The sequence below is a fragment of the Alternaria dauci genome, chromosome 6 (assembly GCF_042100115.1).
Source record: "Alternaria dauci strain A2016 chromosome 6, whole genome shotgun sequence".
NCBI lineage: Eukaryota > Fungi > Ascomycota > Dothideomycetes > Pleosporales > Pleosporaceae > Alternaria > Alternaria dauci.
The window spans coordinates 214383-235048 of record NC_091277.1 but is presented as its reverse complement, the minus strand read 5'-3'; the positions used below and the strand labels follow the sequence as shown (position 1 = coordinate 235048).

Sequence of the window (20666 nt, the reverse complement as noted above, 5' to 3'; positions counted from 1 at the left end):
TCGCCTTTCAAAAAGCTGAATTCAGCACAAAATGCTCGGCTGATGACGGCTCGGAATTCACAGGGCTGCGGTCAAAAGCGGCTCGACTCCACTACTATAAGTATAGTGCTTTGCTACGAGGATGCTCCTTCTCGATAAATTGGCTGGAAATTGAAGTAACCTTTGAAGAGCTTCGCTAATGACAAATTTGCATTCTGGTGACGAATATAGTTCAAACGCAGAGACAACGAATGCTGGTCTGTGTTGCCAGTCTAATCGAACCTTCAGACTTCCTCGACATCGAAGCGCTTTATCCGACGATGGGCATATACTTGAGTCAGCAGTTGCCCCAAGCGGTTGCTGAACAGTTGGATAAGGTGGGGTATGGCATGACAGGTATCCGGTACAACGATACTCTCCATCAAGCATTCATCGACGCTCTGCTGCTTTTACTACACCGTGCGCGCAATCGCGACCACAAGGCAGTTACATCACTGGCAAGCAAAGTTTTCGGTAAAAGGATATGCCCCATCGGCTTTGGCACTGCCCACAAGCTTATCTATGAAGGATGTCAAAGCGAGATTCTCTCATGGAGATTTGACTCGTGGTGGATACCCCAAGATGAAGACTCATCGCGGATGGAAGCTTTTCTCTGCCTGACTGGGGACCATGGCCAACCCCTTCGCATCGAATTGGAGAATAATCACGGTTTCATGAGGGATATCAGGTGCTACTTCTCTGCTGCAGCGGTAGCAATCGATTACTGTAAGTCAGCCGTTCTTGTTCAAGTAATGTATGTTTATTTCTCGCAAATTTCACGTCGAGCCAAACTCTCCAGCAAAATGACTATTCCCTTCGTATTCAATACGGTATGCGCAAAATGATGGTACATCCTTACTGATTCTATCCTCAGTGCACAAAATCCCGTCACATCAATGGCGTAATCTCCGAAAAATCGTCTTGCAAGAGGATCGCGTGGCTATGCTTCGCCCTACGTGCCATACACGAGGAATGATAGCACTCTGCAAATCTAGCCCGAGTTTGCGCATCGATCAACACATTGGGCTTCTCGACAACATGTTTCCAGAAACAAGTGGCTTGTTTGGTGGGTATCCATACATGCTAGGTTGTGACTGTCTGGAGAAATTCGTCTCTTGGGTCGCGGAGACCATGTCTCTTTCTTCCCACGGCATGCCAACCAATTCATATCGACTCATTATCGATGGTAGTACGGAAGAGGCAGTTCAGTTATTCAACATCTTCAAGTGGGCCGCAGCTATACAAGAAGCAGTGCTCAGGATTCGTGGCATCCTCAACGGCACGTCGAACATAAAATTCACAGGACCTGTAGGCGAGCTGTGGCATTCGGAAACCATATTCTGGACGAGAAAAAGTTGGAGTGGGGCGGAGTGGCGGAAGGAGTGGCAAGACGAACTTCTCAGCCGTACCATCACAACTCCCTTGCACATAGAAAGAGAAGAATGGTATAGACTCTAGACTTGAGTGCGAGAGTGGCATGCACCGTACACAATATTGGGTTCTTCTATAGCACAAGGTACTGCAGCAGAGAATGGCGTTGCAAAATCTACACGTCAAGTTGCTCACATTATATGCTCCGAAATGGGACATCAAGCATCATGGCTCGAGGTGCACTGAACATGCAAATCGTCCAACGAGCAAATACAATCCCTTTTCGTTCTTATAGTCTTCGATGAGATTACTCGACACGAGACCTAGAGCTTGAATCGGATTACAGGTTTCCCAATCGCCTAGTGCCCAGTCAGTAAGAGCGGCACGCGAAGCCTCAAAACAACAACAACAGTATGTCCACTTACCTCGCCGAGTGTTTTAGCAAGCTCCGGAAGATCTTCCAACCGCTTCTGTACCGTCATTGGGCGAACCAAACCACGGGAAACAAAATCCAGCGCTTCGTACATGTCCTCTCTTGTCCCCACGGCAGAACTGATGATTCTAAGATCATTATCAATCATGCGCAGCGGTTCGAAAGGAACCTGTTGACCCGGAGGCAGAATCCCTACGCAAACCATCGTACCCGATGGTCCCAACAGCTTCGGCGCGCTCTCATACGCAGCGCTGACACCAGCACACACCAGCACCGCTTTGGCACCACGGTTCTGCGTAATCCTCATAACCTCGCCGGGCAGGTCCCTCGTAGCAAGCACATCAACATACTCTTCTGCCCCGGACGAGCAAGCAAACCTGCCCTTTTCGCTGCCCGCATCAATAGCTAAAACGCGGTACCCCATCGCTTTGGCGTACTGCACAGCGAGACTCCCAACTCCGCCGCCCGCCCCAGAAATCGCAACCCACTGCCCAGCAACCGCACCACAGATCTTGAGCGCCTTGTACGCAGTCACACCACCGCACACAATCGGCGCAATAACCTCGTCCTCGACCTTTAACGACTCTGGAATTCGAATAATATACCCAGACGGCACAACCGCGTATTCCGCAAAGGTCCCATCAATCTTGCGTCCAGAGTTCAACTGCGCGGTACAGCGCGCCTCGCCGCCTGGCTGCAAACAAAACGCACATTGGCCGCAAATGTCGCGCAGCCAGGCAATTGCGACGCGGTCGCCGATTTGCGCGGCGCTCGAGGGCACGGCGTCGCCTTTGGCGATGATGTACCCGATGCCCTCGTGGCCCAGGATCTGCCGTGTGGGGCCTACTTTGCCGGATGCGAGCGCGAGGTCGGTGCCACATACTCCGCTCACGGAGAGCTTGATTAGGACGTCTGCGGGGCGAAGGTCGGGGATGCTAACGTCGTTGATCTGGAAGGTGAAGGTATCTTTGGACCGCTGTGTTGGGTAAAAGGATTAGATTGGTGTTTTGCGTTGGAGGAAAGGTTCTGGTAGCGAGGCGAACTTACGACGACTACTGCCGCTTTCATGGTGGACGGGTGATTCGTCATTTTCTCGGTAATTGGTAGGCTCGGCTGCAGAAGTAGGTACTATACGCGTGGAAAATGGTACAACAGGTAAATAAGATGACGCGACTTGTAATCTACTTGTACCTGCAGCCCCCGTACTGCGGTACATCAAACACAATTACCGTAGCTATTGATAAGCACGTCGCGTGAATCGTAGTACGGATGTAGCAAGCTAACTCGAATAAGAAATGAGCTATACCTATGAACTGCTAGATCGACCTCGGCACTGGTGTTTCAGGGTCATGTGACCATCGGAGTACCCCATACCCCACATGCATGTGCATACACGAGACTTGGAGGCGACATGACATTACTCGTGTCATCGGAGCTAAAACCCCAAGTCCCTGACTAACTAATGGCTGTATCTTGAGCCTGAGCGCTCTGTCTGGGTGATGATACAGTGTCCGTGTAGGAAACTTGTACCGCGAAAGCTATATGCATGATGCACGTTGCACCGTCTTCCGCGGGCAAAGCCGCACTAACTGATGATACCATACTCGTGATATGGTCAAGAAGCTTGAACACTATCCTAGCCTTGAAACACTCTAGTCAAAAAGTGTGGAGAAAGACGTAGAGAATATTGCTCAAGCAATAGAACCCAAGTACAAAGTTCAAGTTCAAGTTTCAACGACCCGGACGTGTTACACGGTTTTGTTCACTGCTTGCAACATCCATGCCCACAATACAGTGCGCTACCAGATACGACAAAACGACTACTATACAAACAGCCGCGTATACACGGACGGATGGTTTCAGAACCGATAACAAGGAAGCACCCTTGCTACGTAACCCCCGATATCTACGACAGCAGCAAAAGAAACTAAAACTAAGACTAAGAATACAAATCATCATCCTGCGTCGCATCTCCAAACCCGCCTTCAGCAATATCAACACTACTCTTCCCCTGACTATGATTCACGGCCGCTTTGCCTTTGCCTTTGCCACTCCCACTCCCACTACTACCACTGATATCCACACCACCATCCGCTAATCCATTTCCACTCGCACTCCCATTCCCATTTCCATTCAAATGCACATTCTCCGTACGAACAACCATCTCCTCATCCCCATCGCCAACAACCCTCGCCTTACCCTTCCCCTTCGCCCCAGCCCCTTGCTCAATAGCCAGCGGCGCCGTACCACCATTCTTCTCACCCGCACCCGCACCCTCCTTCTTCCCCGCGCCCTCAAACTGCTTCCTCACTCTATCATAATGCCTCAGCTCATCCGCACTAACACTCGGCACAAGCTCCTTATGCGCCTCCATAAAGTCTTCTTCCGTGACCATGACCGCCGTGTCCTCCTCTGTCGCAAGATGGTCAAAGAAATACGCGATAGTAATGGGCGGGCTGTGCGTCGCATTGTATGCTGCGACTTTCTCGTCGACGGACTTTGCGCTGCGCGTAATGGCTTTGAGCATGGCGTCGGAGCACAGCGCATACATGTCTGCGCCGGTGTACGTGAACGGTAAGCCTTGGGATACGCGGGCGAGGCTGACAGAGGGATGGAGTGTGAATCTGCGGAAAGCGTTAGTAACCATGAACCTCTCCAATCTCCCCGGTCGTAACCAGTTGAGAAAAGGGAATGTAAACATACTTCCTCGTCAACGCCTCCAAAATCGTTTGCTGCTTCTCATGCGTATCGCTCACACCCAGATACAACATCTTGTCAAACCGGCCCGGTCTCAACAACGCCTGATCCAACAAATCCGGCCTATTCGTCGCACCAATGACAAACACGCCCTCGCCGCCATCACTCATGCCATCGAGCTCAGCAAGTAACTGACTCACAATACGATCCATGACACCCCCACTATCCCCCTGATTCCCACGCTTCGGCGCCACCGAATCCAACTCATCAAAGAAGACCGCACAAGGTCTCGCATCGCGCGCGCGCTGAAACACACGCCGCACATTCGCTTCAGACTCACCGATATACATATTCAGCAGCTCGGGCCCTTTGACGCTAAAAAAGTTGAGTGAAAACTCCGTCGCGATAGCCTTCGCCAGCAACGTTTTTCCAGTTCCGGGGGGTCCATAAAATAAAATGCCGCTGCGCTTCTTCATGCCTTTCGCAAATAGTTCTGGGCGTGAGAGCGGGAGTTGGATAGTTTCCATGACGGCGTCCTTGACGTGCGTGAGGCCTCCTACGTCAGACCAGCCCACGTTGGGGATCTTGGGTGCGCCGATTGCGTCGGCAAAGTTCTTGCGCGCGGCGTCGACGGCGGTGTCGAGATCAGCTTTTGTCAGGCTGTTGCTGAAATGGCCGCCCGCTAGTTCAATGTCGCGCGTGGTGATTGTGTCGGGTGTGTTTAGCGTTTTTGAAGCGGAGACGGCAAGGGCTTCGAGGCGTTGTTGCTTTGCGACGAGCGCTCTGTCGACGACGTCGACGAGGTCGCCGGCGACGAGGGCAGCCGTCTTGACGGCGACGTTTGCGAGATCGACTTCGGGCGAGAGACGGATGCCGGCGTCGTCGACGATGCTTCGGAGGATGCCTTCTCGTTCGCCTTCGTCGGGGGCTGTCATTTCAATCTCGTGGGTGAAGAGGCCGCGGATGCCTTCTGGTACCTTGTCGATTTCGGTGGTTGTTGCGATGAGCACGCGGGAGTCGGCCAGGATCTCTTTCAGGGCTGTGTTCATGCGATCGGCGTTGAGTGCGTCGACGTGCTTTACTAACAGTGCTGTGAATTCAGCGCCGCATGTCAAGGCTCGCTCGGCCCTGGCTTTGAGGAAGCCTTCAGTTTTGACATCGCCGCCCCCGGCACCGCCTTCAGTGACAATGTCGAAAGCATCGATGGAAAACGTGTGCAGACCGAGGTCCTCACAAGCTTTCGTCGCAACGGTAGACTTGCCAATGCCACGTTGGGTCGAAGTGATCAAGACGGCGATGGGCGGCAGACCTAGGTGAATGGCTCGAGGGCTGGTAGCCACAGACATGAGTTCCCGCAATCGTCTCCGAAGCGATGAGATGTAGGGTTTGGGCAGTTCCTCCAGTGCCATGGTCTTTTGGGAGCTCGAGACTGGAGCTCGTTTCGCACCCAGATAGTACTGCCATGCGTTGTTGATGGGAGCTGGCGTCTTGCCTTGCTCGCTGCCGTGCATTTCCATCTTTGTGCTGGCGGCATCTACCGTCACAGCGCCACCCCAGATATCGGCTTCTTCGCCATCGTGAGACGCATGAGCGGGACTTGATACGTTGCCAATCTTGAACCACGATACGACCTTTGGATTGCGGCTGCTGACGCTAGTGCTCTCATCACTAGCAGTTGGCTTGGCTCTCGCGAGCAGCTCATCGTTGCCAGCATCCTCTTCTGTTGTAGTCTGGAACACTGCCCGACCAAGAGATTCGTCGATCGATACGCCTATCAGGTCGCCGCTCTTCACTATCCGCCGCTTTTGCTCAAAGTGGTCTTTCAAAGCCGCGAATAAACTGGGTTGGAGCAAGCGGTCAGACGATAGAGGTGTTGATACTTTTAGAAGCGTAACCTCTTTGGCGGATGGCGGTAAGGAAGAGCCATTCAACCGCGGCTTCTGGATGGCGCTCCTAGGCAGATGCAAAGACTGGCCGGGGGCTAACGGGGTAATACGGAGGTGAGAAGGACTGCCCAGATTTGCAAGGAGAATTGGCGAAAGGTAGGCATGCAACGACGACGTTGGTTGTGAGAAGCCCGAGAAACTACTTCGGCGGTCGGTATCTGAAGTCTTCTGGACCGGGTACCGCGCCACCTTCTTTGACATGTTTTCTGGCAAGCCAAAGACCCTGACGGGACGCCAATTCGTACTCTCTTCCTCTTCTACTCGTCCAAATGCGCCCAAGCCCCACAGAGGATGTGATGAAGGGGCTTCGGTGCCCTCGAGCTTGACCCAGTCGCCCGAAAAGCAGCCGATTTTGACTAGTGTATTGATGTCGACGAAAACACGAGCCTCTTCGTCGTCTTCGCTCCCTGGCTTTGGGTGCACAAGATCGTCCGGAACGCTCTGGAGAAGTCCCTGGGCCTTGAACACCTTGCTCTTGCTTGTCGGCCCGCGGGCTGTCGTAGCTGTGAAACTGGAGTATACTGATCCGGGCGTCGCGATTCCGTTGGTGCGGAAGTTGCCGGGTCGCGGCGTTGCGGAGGTAAAGGAGGAAAGCACACCAGAGGACTGAGGTGGGAGCATGGGCGCATTCAACGAGATGATGTCGTCGGACTCGTCGGACAAATCGCCCGCATCGCTCTCAGAGAGCTCAGACTCGAAATTGTCGGTCGATTCCCCGTCTGGCGGCGTGGCATTGCGCGAGTTGTCTTCTGTGGCAGAGTAGAAGGTATCGTTTGAGGTATCGTCGGCTTCATCGTCGTCGCCGAAGCCATTGGTAGTCGGAGGCTGTTTAACGGGCGGGGCGATGACGGCGTGCTTGGAGCTGCTGCGATGCGATTGTAGTATGACGATTCTCGTGCTCGGGAGCAGGAGCCCTTGCGAGACGGGTTCGGAGGCGCTGATCTTGGCCGGCGGAGGCGGGACGTGGGTGATGGGATGGGCGGGTAGCTTCAGCGGAAGCAAATCGCCCGTGTGGAGGACGGTGGGCAGTTGTAGGGCTTCGCGTACGGCCTGTCGCCAGACCTCCTCCTGGGCTGCGAGGTCGACGGCCTTGCCCTTGGTCCCGTTCGCTTGCAGACGGCTCTTGGAGGCTCGCGATGCGCCATTCATCTGGGTAATGAAACCGCCGCCGAATTTTGCATGCACCTCGTCCAGCTTCCGCAGCGCTTCCGTGTCGAGATTGACGTAGACGGTGTCGAGGCCGACGGGCACAACATCGTATATGCGCACCTCGATGGGCGTGTCTCGTCGCTGCGTCCTGTTCGGGGCGACGTTCTGAAGGAGCTGCGAAAAGGACTGGAGGGCCAGGGACGCGGCCGGGATCTGGAGGGACGAGTGCGGACGCGCCGTGCCATTCTCCGTCTTCTCTGCCGGTCGCACAGGCAGAATGGTCCAGGGAGTGTTCTGGGGAGCGACGACGGAGCTCGGAAGCCACGGAGTTATGGCGACGTGTTGGACACGATGCGAGTCTGGCGCATCTCCATTCGCTGCTGCTCTTGTCAGTGACTTCTTTCGTACTCTCCCTGTCCGCTCTTCTTCTCACATACCCGTGCTCTTGCTTCTGGACCCAGGAAACAGGTCGTTGAACAAGTCCTCCGACAGCACTCCGACCTCGCCCTTGATGCGGTCGTCGAGCAGCAGTCGCGCCGAGATGGGAGGGCGGTCAAGACGTCTCCTCCGCCGCTTCTTGTGTGCATGAACGACTCCATTCTGCGCGTCCATGATGAGTTATTGAAGAGTATCTGCCGCAGTGGACAGTGTTGTGAGCATTGGCGGCTCTCTGTTTGTTGCGTGCCATCAGCTCGGCCATGAATAGTAGAGCCGCATTGCCTCGGCAGAGCTAGTCCGCTCGGAATGCATGGGTACCTGCGACCAGTCCCCGCGTCCACTGGACTCATTGGGGAACAGTAATCCAACAGGCGCGCGATTCAGGACCATTACAGCTGCAGCCTTTCTCTGTTCGTGCAAATGTTTGTCGTGCACTAGCCAACTACGGGCTGAATGTCGAGATGGCTCTGATCGGTATCGACGGCTCGTCAGACGTCACTCATCATGAAAGCACGTGCATCTATCCAACCAACGCCTCGCTTTATCAATTGCGCATGGCAGTGACGTCTGATACACTCAAATGCATCTACAGCAACGTCCTTTCTTGACGCGCGACGTTGAAATTCGCGACACCGGAGTCAAGTCCGCAACCTCTTCACATGTCAGAAAACAACAGACCAACGCCATGCAAACCATAGCCACAGTAGCGAACCCTGCCTCCATCTCCCGCTGTGGATTTTCCAAACGCGGTGGTTGAGATGCATCCCAGCATGAGATCGCTTGGTGATTTGCCGCTTCCTCCTCCAACCTGACGTAATGCTATCTCCGACCAAGGCGCGAGCAGCCACCGCGTCAAAAATATCGATTCACAAAAAAGCCGCAACATGTCTTTCACCTCTTTCACGTCATTCAATCTCTCCCTTGTGTCTCACAGCCCTTTCTGCACGTTCAGATGATCGCGACCATCCACCTAGAAATATAAGGCAGGGAAGCGTCTAAGCCGCCGAGCAGCCATACTGATGCTCCGCGGACCTCTGCAGTCTCCACACCACCATTGTCGAACCACTGAACTTTATCCAGCCCAACATGGCGAGTGCCACTGTCACATCCGTCAAACATCGTGTTCACGAGCAGTTCCACCACGATGCACAGAAAAACAAATCCAAGTCACAAGCTGCAGTAGATTTCGCCCACCAGGCCGAGCGTCTCGGACAATACACACCAGACCAGGAAGATGAGAACACGGGCCCTACACAAGCGGTCGAGGCACGCTTCATAACGCCGCAGGACCCCGTTATCGAGACCGCGGACGGCCATCGCTTACCTGCCGTTCCACTTGAGGAAGCGACGAAGCTGAATCAGCTGCGGGATCTCATCGACGACCGCGATCCGACGTGGAAGGAAGGCCTGGAACCGCGGCTCAGAGAAGCAAAAGATGGGACTGTACACGGTCTGCTCCCCAAAGAAGCAGAGATGAACGGCGAAGGCAAATCTGATGTTCCACTGGGAGATGCCAAAGCACCATGGAAGACGAATCCTCTGTTCCCGCCTCTCCCCATGTACGGACCGCCTACGCTCATGAGACAGTGTCAATGCTGGTTCTTCCGGTTCTCATCCGGTATTCTGTCGTTTTTGTTTCTGCTCGTTATTGTCTTGGGCGCGGGCTTTACGTCTCTCCCAGGCATGTGCAAGCACCTCTTCCTCCTGCTGACGTTCTGCGATCCCGAAAAGCGGCGCCCATTCTACGAAGAAGAGGCTAGACGAAAGCGCGCCCGTCGAGAAGCAGAAAGAGCATGGAAAAAACGCGACACCGTGTCCTCGGCCAAGAAACTAGGGTCTGGAGAGGATAGCAGTGATGCCGAAGACTTTTCGCCCTTGGAAGGCGGCCCCGATCCGCTCGTCTGCGACGTACGCTACTATGCCCGACGCGTGGGTCTCGACTGCGAAATCTTCAACGTCCAGACCGAGGACGGCTTCATCATCGAACTCTGGCATCTGTACAATCCGCGCGACTACTCGCGTACAGACGCCTCTGCGCGCTCCCCGCACTCTCCTGAGCTCTTTCCACAAGACCGCACGCACGTCACCGGCTCGCAATATACCGACGGCGAGAAAAAGTACCCCGTGCTGATGATCCATGGCCTTTTGCAATCAGCGGGTGCTTACTGCACCAACGACGACGACAGCCTCGCTTTCTTCCTCGCCAAATCTGGCTACGACGTCTGGCTCGGGAACAACAGATGTGGCTTCAAGCCGCGCCACTGCACCCTCGACTACGGCGACCCGCGCATGTGGGCATGGAACATCCGACAGATGGGCGTCATGGATCTCCCTGCGCTCATCTCGCGTGTGCTATCGGAAACTGGGTTCGAGAAGCTGGGCCTCGTGGCGCATAGCCAGGGCACGACGCAGACTCTTGTTGCGCTGGCGAAAGAACAAAGGCCTGAGATTGGGGAGAAGATTAGTGTGTTTTGTGGGCTTGCGCCTGCGGCGTATGCGGGGCGGTTGATTGGCAAAGCGCAGTTCAAGTTTATGCAGGTTATTAGTCCGAATATGTTTCGGACAGTGTTTGGGATACATGCGTTTATTCCGTTCATGATGGTCATGCATGGGATGTTGCCGGGCAGGTTTTATGGCTCCATGGGCTACCGCGTTTTTGCGTTCTTGTTCAATTGGACGGATGAGCGGTGGGAGAGGGATTTGCGGAATCGTATGTTTCAGTTTGCGCCGGTCTATGTGAGTGCGGAGAGTATGAGGTGGTGGTTGGGACGCGAGTGCTTTGCGAGGCAGAAGTGTATTTTGGCTACGAGGGAGGAGAAGAGTATGGAGGATAGGGAGGATGAAGAGGAGCAGGGGGAACAAAAGCATACCCAAAGTGACAAAGATGGTGCTCACGAATCGGACGAGGAGAAGGAGGAGCATGGTGGTGAGAGGAAAGAGGCAGAGCGGTATGCATGGTACAGTCCGCAGACGCCTCCGTTTGCTCTCTGGGTCTGTGGCGCCGACGATCTGGTTGATGGCCGTCGTCTGCTACGTCGCTTTGAGCGTGGACGGGAACCGCATGTTGATGTCGTGCACGCCAAGGTTATCGAAGGGTACGAGCATCTGGATGTTATCTGGGCCATGGATGCGATTGAGAAGGTGGGGAAGGAGGTTAGAGAGACGATTTGGAAGACGGCGAGCGAGGAGGCAAGGAGGGTGTGTAGGACGCCAAAGGGGTGTGAGGATATCAAGGAGTTTTATAACAAGGGCGAGAAGAGGGGGAGGGAGGTTGATGCGAGTGCGGGGGAGTGGAGTGAGAAGGGGAAGGAGGCGGTGGTCGATGGGCGTGGAGGGTAATGGATTCGTGGGAAAGTCATCGATGATGATCCTGGAATAAGGCCGCTTTCCAGGTGGATGAGCATCTACTTGAGATGGTGGTAATTTTGAGCGCATACAGTACACATAGACGGCGGTTTGGTCTCCTTCAGCACATGATATCCCCTGCCCCTTCATTGGAGGCAGTTTAGACTAGAAATGGACATGGTTCGCAACATGCACTGACTTGGCGCGCAAGGTTTGTGCACACAGTGGCAGGATCGTCGGCGTGCACTTGATAGTACGCTGACTCCCACACCGCAAATGCTCAGCAACAGTACCGTCCGAGGTCCAGTTGTCTTCACCATCACACCGCAGGCACACATCCCTGAAAACGAGCGGTCCTCCCGCTGTGCCGCATGGCCGCCACGGTTGGTATGGCCGAAAGCGGCAAGGCGTGTGTGTGTCTAGCTGGTCGCGACTGGTCGCGTCGACAAACAAGCCGTGCGCGCCGAACCCCTGCCGCGACCCCACCAAGCTAGACCAACGCGGCGCTCCTCACCGCTTGAACCCAGAACCCTTCTGCCTCCAGCGTCGACGCCAGCAACTTCAAGTCTCCTTTGACAGTCGTCTGTTTGACACAGCAACACATCCACCATGCGAGGAGAGGTATGTCACGCTGCAATGCTTTCTTTTGCGCCTTCAATTGCTTGCATGGGCCCCGCCTCTTGCGCCGACATGCATCAGACGAAGCTAGATGCTATTGTTCAGTGCCTGGTCGCAAGAGGACATGAAAGAATCAGGGATTGCGACCACCCAGACTCGTCGCATGTTGACAGGGCGCGCACTGCTAACACCACGCTCTACAGATCTGCCACCTTCACATCGGCCAGGCTGGTACCCAGCTCGGTAACAGCGCCTGGGAGCTGTATGTTATACCACCACCGCATGCGCCCCCAGTCTTGTTGACAGCGTGACCCCAGGTACCTCCTCGAGCACGGCCTGCTCCCCGATGGCCGTCCCAACCCCGATGCGAAGGAGCTTGGCGAGGGCGGCTCCTACGAGACCTTCTTCACCGAGACTGGCAGCGGCAAATACGTTCCCCGTTCCATCTTTGTCGACCTGGACCCGTCGCCCATTGACGAGATCCGAACGGGTCCCTACCGCCAACTGTTCCACCCCGAGCTGTTGATCAGCGGCAAGGAGGATGCGGCCAACAACTGTGCGTGTCGGGAAGCTGCTGGGCGACGCTGCGATACTGACGAGGATAGATGCTCGTGGCCACTACACCATTGGCAAGGAGATGGTCGACAGTGTCATTGAGAAGATCCGTCGCGTTGCTGGTGAGTCTGATGCTCACTCGCACACAGTGCGTCTGCTAACAAACTCAGATAACTGCTCCTCCCTCCAAGGTTTCCTCATCTTCCACTCCTTTGGTGGCGGTACCGGTTCCGGTTTCGGTGCGCTCCTCCTCGAGCGCCTCAGCACCGACTACGGCAAGAAGTGCAAGCTCGAATTCGCCGTGTACCCAGCGCCTCGCGTCTCTACCTCGGTCGTCGAGCCTTACAACGCTGTTCTGTCGACTCACAGCACCATTGAGAACTCGGACTGCACTTTCCTTGTTGACAACGAAGCTGTCTACGACATCTGCAGACGCAGCTTGGACATTCCCCGACCCAACTACGAGCACCTCAACCGCCTCATTGCCCAGGTTGTCAGCTCCATCACCTCGTCGCTGCGCTTCGACGGTGCGCTCAATGTCGACTTGAACGAGTTCCAGACCAACCTGGTGCCGTACCCGCGTATCCACTACCCGCTCATCAGTTACGCGCCCGTCATCTCGGCCAAGAAGAGCTCCCACGAGAGCTTCAAGGTCTCTGACCTTACCTTCCAGTGTACGTCAACGCCATGTCGCTCTGATGTATGTCGTGCTGACTTGACCAGGCTTTGAGCCCAACAACCAGATGGTTGTCTGTGACCCCCGCAACGGAAAGTACATGGCCGTCGCGCTCCTCTACCGCGGCGACATTGTCCCCCGCGACTGCTCCGCCGCCGCCGGTGCGCTCAAGGCCAAGTCCTCTTTCAACCTAGTCGAATGGTGCCCCACTGGCTTCAAGCTCGGCATCAACTACACCAAGTACGTCTCCCTCTCCCCTGTCCAATCCCCTATTCTGACATCATTCTAGGCCCATCTCCGTCCCCGGCTCCGAACTCTCGTCCGTCGACCGCTCCGTCGCCATGCTGTCCAACACGACGGCCATTGCGGAAGCCTGGTCGCGCCTCGACCACAAATTCGATCTCATGTACAGCAAGCGCGCCTTTGTGCACTGGTATGTGGGCGAGGGCATGGAGGAGGGTGAATTTAGCGAAGCGAGAGAAGATCTCGCAGCACTTGAGAAGGATTATTTTTTAAGTAGTCCCGTCCTGTCCTTAAAGTCGTAATGCTAATATTCTTACAGGAGGTGGGTGCCGATGGCCTTGACGACGAGGGCGTCGAGGCAGAGTACTAAGGTGCTTCCAACATGTTACACGATGACAAGGAGTAAGTTCACGGGTAATTGGGAGCGGATAGCGAGTAGATAGTTACTGAGTTTATGCTTTGCACTTGTTTCTCAAGATTGATGTTTCTCACTAAGTGTGTATGCAGATTGCTCTTGCCGAGTTCCTGGTCGTCCCGGGAAGGTGTGCACCTTCCCCATGGACGTAGTCCACCGGCGCTCACCTTTTCTCGACTGCTCACCTTTTCTCTCAACTGCTCAGCTTCTCTGCTTGACTACTCGGCTTCTCTGCTCGACTACTCGGCTTCTCTCGACTGCTCTTTCGTCTGAACTCTCGCATGTCCTCGTCAGCATTATGGATGCGCTCTTCTTGTTCTTCGCCGTGCTGATATTCCGCTCGATTGCTGCGGATGCGCAGACACCTTTATTTCGCATTCGGATATTCTCTGACCTTCGCAATGTGGTGTCCCTTCTTCAACTTCTCGGCTGTGTTTTCGACGCTTCGCTCATGCCAATTCTCTGCTCAGGACGTCCGCCTACAATCCAGCAAATCAAGGCGATCACCAGACTTCGTCCAAGTGACCCATGCTGGTGCGACAGATGGGGAGTCTACATCTTGGTCCTCGAAAAATCTGGTTGCAGGCCAAAACTCTATGTTGGTTCTTCTGTGAATTCTCTGGAAGGTCTTTACGGCAGATATAAACATTACCGGTATGTTACCTTCAAAGCATCTTGGTCTAGACCTACTTTTCTGACTGTTATTCTCAGCAGCGGAGATTCACGGGTAATACCTAGATATGTGTACTGCGCCATGCAAAATGGGTACAAGGTGTCACACGTTGCAGTTCCATTCTACTTTGATCAGCCTAGCAACCCAGTCCTTCTAGGGTTTGCTCAGACTCTCGTGCTTGCTGTTGAACACACGCTTACGTTCCGACTCTGGACCATGGTTGGCACCTGGAAGAACTGCGAACGCCTTGCATTATGGAAGAAGAGTGACCAGGAGTATGATGGTTTGAACAGCCACAGCTGCATGTACGAGAGTCGAAGCCTGGAAGCGATACGACCTGAGGAGATTGCTCAGCTTCTTCAAGAACGTGCTGAGAGGAACAAGGCAAAAGATAAGATCTGGAGAGAGAACAATGTCGAGTTTAGGAAGGAACTGAAGCGGGCATGGAATGAAGCGAATCAAGAGCACGTCAACGAGTACCAACGGGAACGAGCGAAGAAAGCCAAGGACACCGCACAGTCCCCTTGCAATGACTGTGGTCTCAACTTTGCCAACAAGACGGAACTAAAGAGGCACCGAGATTCAAAAGTTGCGTGCAAGCCAAAGAGGGATGCTGCTAGAGCTCTTAGGCTGACCTGTGGTGGATGTCAGAAGGAGTTTGCGCAGATGGCGAATCTGAAAAGACATATTACACAGGGTAATTGTCACACTGTGCAAGAGATGGCCTGCCCGACATGTGGGAGGGTCATCAAGAACAAGAGCAATCTGGACAGACACATAGCTACTCATGAGTGAGCATTTAGAGAGATATCTAGGCGACGGTCGCGAAGCGTGTTGTAATAAGCGGTGGGGTTAGGGATTTCGGAATGACATACATGTTCTATTTCACCGTGCATTATCTTGTGTGGGTTCATGTGTTTGTTATGTTGGTGAGTTTGAGTTGAGGTACATCTCGCGACTAATGATTACGCATGCAGCATCCACATGTCGCACTATGCAGGGGGGAGGTTGAACGGACCCTTTGTAGTTGACTAGGTATGGTATTCAATTCTTTTGCTATTGTACAGCCAGCGTAGAGTAGTCAACAACGAGTCACACGATCAAAGGATAAACAGAACCCTTTGTACCTAGGTAGTAGCTAAGGTAGAGTATTCGATTTTTTCCGTAGTACAGCCGGTATGATGTAGTTAACAACAAGTTAAATAATCAAGGATGATACAGGAGCCTCTGTAGTTATCTAGGTAGGATGTTCGATTTTTTCTGTTACATAGGCAGCTTAGTGTAGTTGACTGTTATGGACCGGGTCCAAAGCGAGTAGAATCTCTCTAGTGTTAAATAGTATTGTATACCTTAAGGAAGGTAGAAGGGTAAGAGGAGAAGCCTCTCTATATATATCTGTTCTCTGTCCGTGCCCGTCTTAGGTTCTTAGATAGGCAAAGCTTAATCTATAACATTAATAATAAGTTAAATAATTAAGGATAAACAGGACCCTCTATAGTAGCCAAGGTAGAGTATTTGGTTTTTTCCCTTGTATAGCCGGCGTAATATAGTCTATAATAAGTTTTATAATTTTGGATTAATAGACTCTCTGTAGTTACCTAGGTATAGTACTTAAGTTTTCTCGTGTACAGACAGCGTAATGTAGTTAATAACTTATACTATTAACCTATTAGCTATTTCTCTATCTCCTAATAATTTTTCTAGGAGGTCGCGGCTGATGGTCTCGATGACGAGGTTGAGGAGGGTGAGTACTAAATTCGGCATTTTGTTTTCCCAGGGATGATGTGGTTAGCTGAGTGATAAGATATATGGGCGAGTGTTGCGGAAGCGTATTATGATGATGGGCGGTGGGATTAGAGGAGTGCTGAAAGGCATACATATTTTACGTTGAGTTGCATTATCTTGTGTGCGGTTAACGTGTTGGTTGGTGCGCACTGAGGTTGTTTTGAAGGTAATTCTCGCTACTAATAATGGCACTTACAGCATTCGCGTGTCGCGCCATGCGTTGATAGCCTCGAATGGAGTCTATGTAGGTGCCTGGGTGGGGTGTTTGATGTGTGTATTTGTTACGGCCAGTGTGATGTAGTCTGTAACGACTCGTGTGAGTAAACCTTAGATATTGGTCTTGTCTTGTGTAGGAGTAATGTGTTTGTTCGTCAGATGTAAGTTGGTAAGGGTCAGATGTAAGTTGGTAAGGTTGAGTCAAGTCAAGGTAGATTTCGCTACTGCTAATGGTTACAGATACCACGTTATATATACAAGGGGGGATTGAACGGGCTCGTTTGTAGTTACCTGGGTACGGTGTTGTACAGACAGGGTGATGTGGTCTGCAACGAGTTATACGATTGAAGATAAACAGAGCCTTTGTAGTTGTCTAGGTAGGTATTTAATGTGTGTATGTATATAGACAGCGTGATGTAGTCTGCCACGAGTCGTACAATTAATGATAAACGGGCCCTCTGTAGTTGTCTAGGTAGAGTATTCGGCTTTCTCCTTGCACAGCCAGCGTCATGTAGTCAACAACCCATGCGATCAATCTATTGGTTATTTCCCGTCTCCTGGCGATATGCGCCCAAGGAGAGATTATTTACAAGTAAAGGAGAGAGAGATGGCGAGAAAGCCTGGCGCGCTGCCTTTGGCTCGTCTGCAGAACTAATCTAGAACAAGTATCGCTGTACGCGTTTGGTGAAGGAAAAAAAAGGATGAACAAGAAGAACAAAAATACATACACACGAGGAAACGCTTTTCCACGTCCCATCACCACAGCACTGTCTCCCTCCTTTCCAACACCGACAGAGTGAAGAAGAAGAACAAGTCCCACCTAATGAAACCTCCTCATCTCAATCCCATCCGTCCTCGACCGCTGCGGCCGTCCAAACGTCCTCTCACTATCCGCCGTACTCGGCAGCGCACCCGTACTTCTCGGCATATCCGCACTCGCATTGCGCATGGTCATCTCCTCTTCCGCCGACGCACCACTAACACCACGGCTATGCACCGCTCTCGGACTCACCAGGCCCGACCTCGGATCAAGCGTGTTCTTGCGCTTAGGGGGCAGGGGCGCATCGTAGTCACCCGATTCCGGTATATCAGCCATAGCCGCTTCCTCATCATTGTGCCGGTTCCGGCCAAAGAAACGGTTCCGGTGCGTTCGTTCTTTGAGCACCGAGGACGCGCCTGTGCCGACGCGTTGGATGCCCGTTGAGCGCGCGGATGCGCTCGTGTCTTCGGAGGCGCGGGCGCGCTCGCGGTCCTGGCTGCGTGACGGAGACGTGACGCGGACGACTGTTGCGCGGGCGCGCGACTCGGCTTCGCGGTCGTCGAGCACGTCGCCGGAGGGATCGTCGAGTCCCATGCTCTTCATGCCGAGCGAGAAGTCGACGCGCTTGTTCATTGCGGATAGCGTTTCTGCGACACCGGGTTTGCGCAGGATGGAGCCGGTGCGCGCGCGGCCGGGCGCAGAGCCAGTTGTTGTGCCGCCGGGCGACGCAACGCCTTCTGCGGGCGCGACAAATGGCTGGTCTTGCGGCTCGTTGCGGAGCGTGCCGTTGGGCTGGTCGGGCGTGCCGTTGATGCCAACGCCTGGTGTAGCCGGGTTCTGTAGATTCTGTAGGTAGACCGGGAAGCTCTGCTTCTGGCCTGGGTAGCGCATGCGCGGGCCCTCGATTTCGCATTCCTGGATCGCCATGGTGAGGGCGCAGATGAACTTGTTGCGGCGCTGGAGACGCAGGAGCTCGTTTTGCCAGTTGGACTTGTAGAAGAAGACGACGTTGAGCTCGAGCCAGTGGACTTCTTGGACGGCGCGGAGTTCGGTGAGGATGTTGGTTTGGTATTCGCGCTTCTCGGCGGTGACGAATTCGAGGAGCACGTTGCGGAGTCGTTCGATTTGCTCGAGCGTGGTGCCGAACTTGATGATGATGGGGATGGCTTCGGCGAGCGCTCCGGAACGGCGGTGGTTAAGGATGAAGAGCGTGTTGAGGTAGCTGTTGGGCGCTTGCACGATGTGGCCTTGCATCTTTTTGAATTCCGTGTAGAAGAGGGCGATTTCCTTGACAAAGTAGTCGTCGCCGCGGCCGAGATCTCCAGTGTTACCGTAGACTGTGACACGGTCGCCGACATCGTAGGGGTGCTTGACGAAGACGAAGACGCAAGACTGGAGGAACTCTTGGGCGGTCGCGGAGAAGAGCCATGACAGGGCGAGCAGGGTCGAACCAGCGGATGTAAGCACGCCAGCAGCCGATGTCGAGATGAGCGAAATGAAGACGATGATTGTGATGATGAGCACAATGAACATGAAGACATCGTCCAGCTTGGAGACGACGCTATCGAGATCCTTCAGGGACGCGGTGATGGACTTGCGTTCGCGACCGATTTCGACACAGACGGCCTCGAGTTCTTCCATCGAGATATCGCCGTTCATATCCTTGTCGAACATGGAGAACGCAGCATTGGCTTCCTCATCGCTGTCAAAGGCATTGTTGAGATCCTCGGCATGGACAGTCTCAGTCTCAGGTCGCGCAAAAGTGCGGTATAGACGGCGGGCCAGTACCTGAGCGCCACTGGTAGTACCAATGAGTTGCAGAACGACCTGGTGAGGGTGGCTGCTGTCGGTAACCGCACGACCCGTGAAATCGCCCGCGACCTTTCCAGCCACATCTCCAAACTTGTTGAAACCGACCTTGATGTTCTTTTGCGCCTCTGTGAGCATCTTACCAGGTGTGCGGGCGCCGGATGCTGGCTGGTCTTCATTCTGTTCGAATTCCGAGTCTTCCATGGCGATCTTCTCTTTCGAGAACCTGTACAGCTTGCCCAGACTTCCAATCTGGAACTTGTTCAGCTCAATCCTATCCTGGTATGTTCGGAGATGGAAGCTGATGGCGATGAGCTGGATGATGATCTTCTCGATGAAGTTGAGGATGAAACCAACGAATAGAGCGACGAGAACCTTGTTCATGGTGCGTTCCCAGTCCTTGGTGCTCTTGTCGCCGTTGACATGGTGGTTCGTCATGGTCGGTAGGAAGGACACCTCGATGGCCAACCACCAGAAGAACAAGGTAGCCGGGAGTTCAAGCTGCTTGCCCATGTCTCTCCACTTCTTGCTGTTGTTGGTGAAGAGACTGGAAACAAGACCTATGGGCCATGGAAGCAGTTTAGCGAGCACCTGCAATGGATGTTAGTGCTGGTATATGCCGACGGCAAAGAATACGTACTCGTCCAGCCCACAGCGTCAGCCATATGATCATAAGCCATATGGAAAACCAAACAAGCTCAACACCGCCAACACTAGCATCAGGAAAGGCAAACACTCCAACCAGCAACGGGATGAGGATCAGGAGCACCATGGGAGTAATATACGTAAAGTACCTCACGAGCCACGAGGAGTTGTGAACCTTCTTGAAGAACTTGGAGAAGCTCGTGTTTGGGTTCTCGGGTGGGGTATAGCGAGCCGCCTGCTCGTGCAACGGATTCGTCGCCGCATCAAAGTCGTCTACGAGGTCCTCCCTACGAGATCGTACGCGCGATAGAGACGGGTTCATGGACACATTACGCCTAAGAGCCTCCTTCTCGTCCAGACCCTGCTCGATAGCCAGTACGGCAAGGTCGTCGTTGAGCCTGCTCGCCTGCTCACGTGTCTGCGACGGCGATTGTACGCCCTTCATTGCTGGGATATCGTGTGCGGTTTCGACGGTGAGGTGAGTGCCAGATCGCGATAGGTTGTGTGGTGGCCGTGTCCCGGTGTCCACGCGCAATGGATGGTGATGCTCGTCCCCCACAACTGTGCCGTCCTCGTCGGACGATCGCTGATGAGGGTATAGGTTGCTATCCATATCGTATGTCGGCTCCGGCCGCTCGACGTTCGGTGTCGTCATGGTGTAGAGGCGCGCTCAGGCCCAAGTTCGACAAAGTGTCCGTTCGAAAAGCACTCTGTGAGAGCAATGAGGAAGCGACTGTGTTTTCTTTGCGGCGATTTCTTGGTGACGCGAAATCTTCTCAATGAAACGATGGTCTGCTTTCCGGCACCAGACTAGAACTCAATGGCATGCGCTCGACCTGCCGGCGATCCAGGGTCAAACGCGAACTGCTACAAC

General features: G+C 53.7%; 5 protein-coding genes across 5 annotated transcripts; 2 read left to right on the top strand and 3 right to left on the bottom strand.

Moving 5' to 3' along the window:
- Nucleotides 1-1684: 1684 nt before the first annotated feature.
- On the bottom strand, nt 1685-3036 carry ACET3X_006428 (uncharacterized protein). The gene is made up of 3 exons (XM_069453143.1): nt 2870-3036; nt 1815-2798; nt 1685-1748 (listed from the first exon to the last, which is right to left on the bottom strand). The coding sequence occupies exons 1-3, from the start codon at nt 2909-2911 to the stop codon at nt 1713-1715; spliced, it is 1062 nt and encodes a 353-aa protein (XP_069305196.1). The 5' UTR covers nt 2912-3036; the 3' UTR covers nt 1685-1712.
- A 725-nt stretch (nt 3037-3761) lies between these two features.
- ACET3X_006427 (uncharacterized protein) lies at nt 3762-8226 on the bottom strand (the record flags this gene model as incomplete). Its single annotated transcript, XM_069453132.1, has 3 exons — nt 3762-4446; nt 4526-7991; nt 8052-8226. The coding sequence occupies 3 exons, from the start codon at nt 8224-8226 to the stop codon at nt 3762-3764; spliced, it is 4326 nt and encodes a 1441-aa protein (XP_069305195.1).
- A 703-nt stretch (nt 8227-8929) lies between these two features.
- On the top strand, nt 8930-11391 carry ACET3X_006426 (uncharacterized protein; the record flags this gene model as incomplete). The annotated part of the gene is made up of 1 exon (XM_069453121.1): nt 8930-11391. The coding sequence occupies exon 1, from the start codon at nt 9139-9141 to the stop codon at nt 11389-11391; it is 2253 nt and encodes a 750-aa protein (XP_069305194.1). The 5' UTR covers nt 8930-9138.
- Nucleotides 11392-12006: 615 nt separating this feature from the next.
- Nucleotides 12007-13859, top strand: ACET3X_006425 (uncharacterized protein; the record flags this gene model as incomplete). Its single annotated transcript, XM_069453110.1, has 8 exons — nt 12007-12018; nt 12219-12277; nt 12333-12571; nt 12621-13060; nt 13124-13244; nt 13294-13486; nt 13536-13770; nt 13809-13859. The coding sequence occupies 8 exons, from the start codon at nt 12007-12009 to the stop codon at nt 13857-13859; spliced, it is 1350 nt and encodes a 449-aa protein (XP_069305193.1).
- A 3539-nt stretch (nt 13860-17398) lies between these two features.
- Nucleotides 17399-20447, bottom strand: ACET3X_006424 (uncharacterized protein; the record flags this gene model as incomplete). The annotated part of the gene is made up of 2 exons (XM_069453099.1): nt 17399-19738; nt 19788-20447. The coding sequence occupies 2 exons, from the start codon at nt 20445-20447 to the stop codon at nt 17399-17401; spliced, it is 3000 nt and encodes a 999-aa protein (XP_069305192.1).
- Nucleotides 20448-20666: the final 219 nt, after the last annotated feature.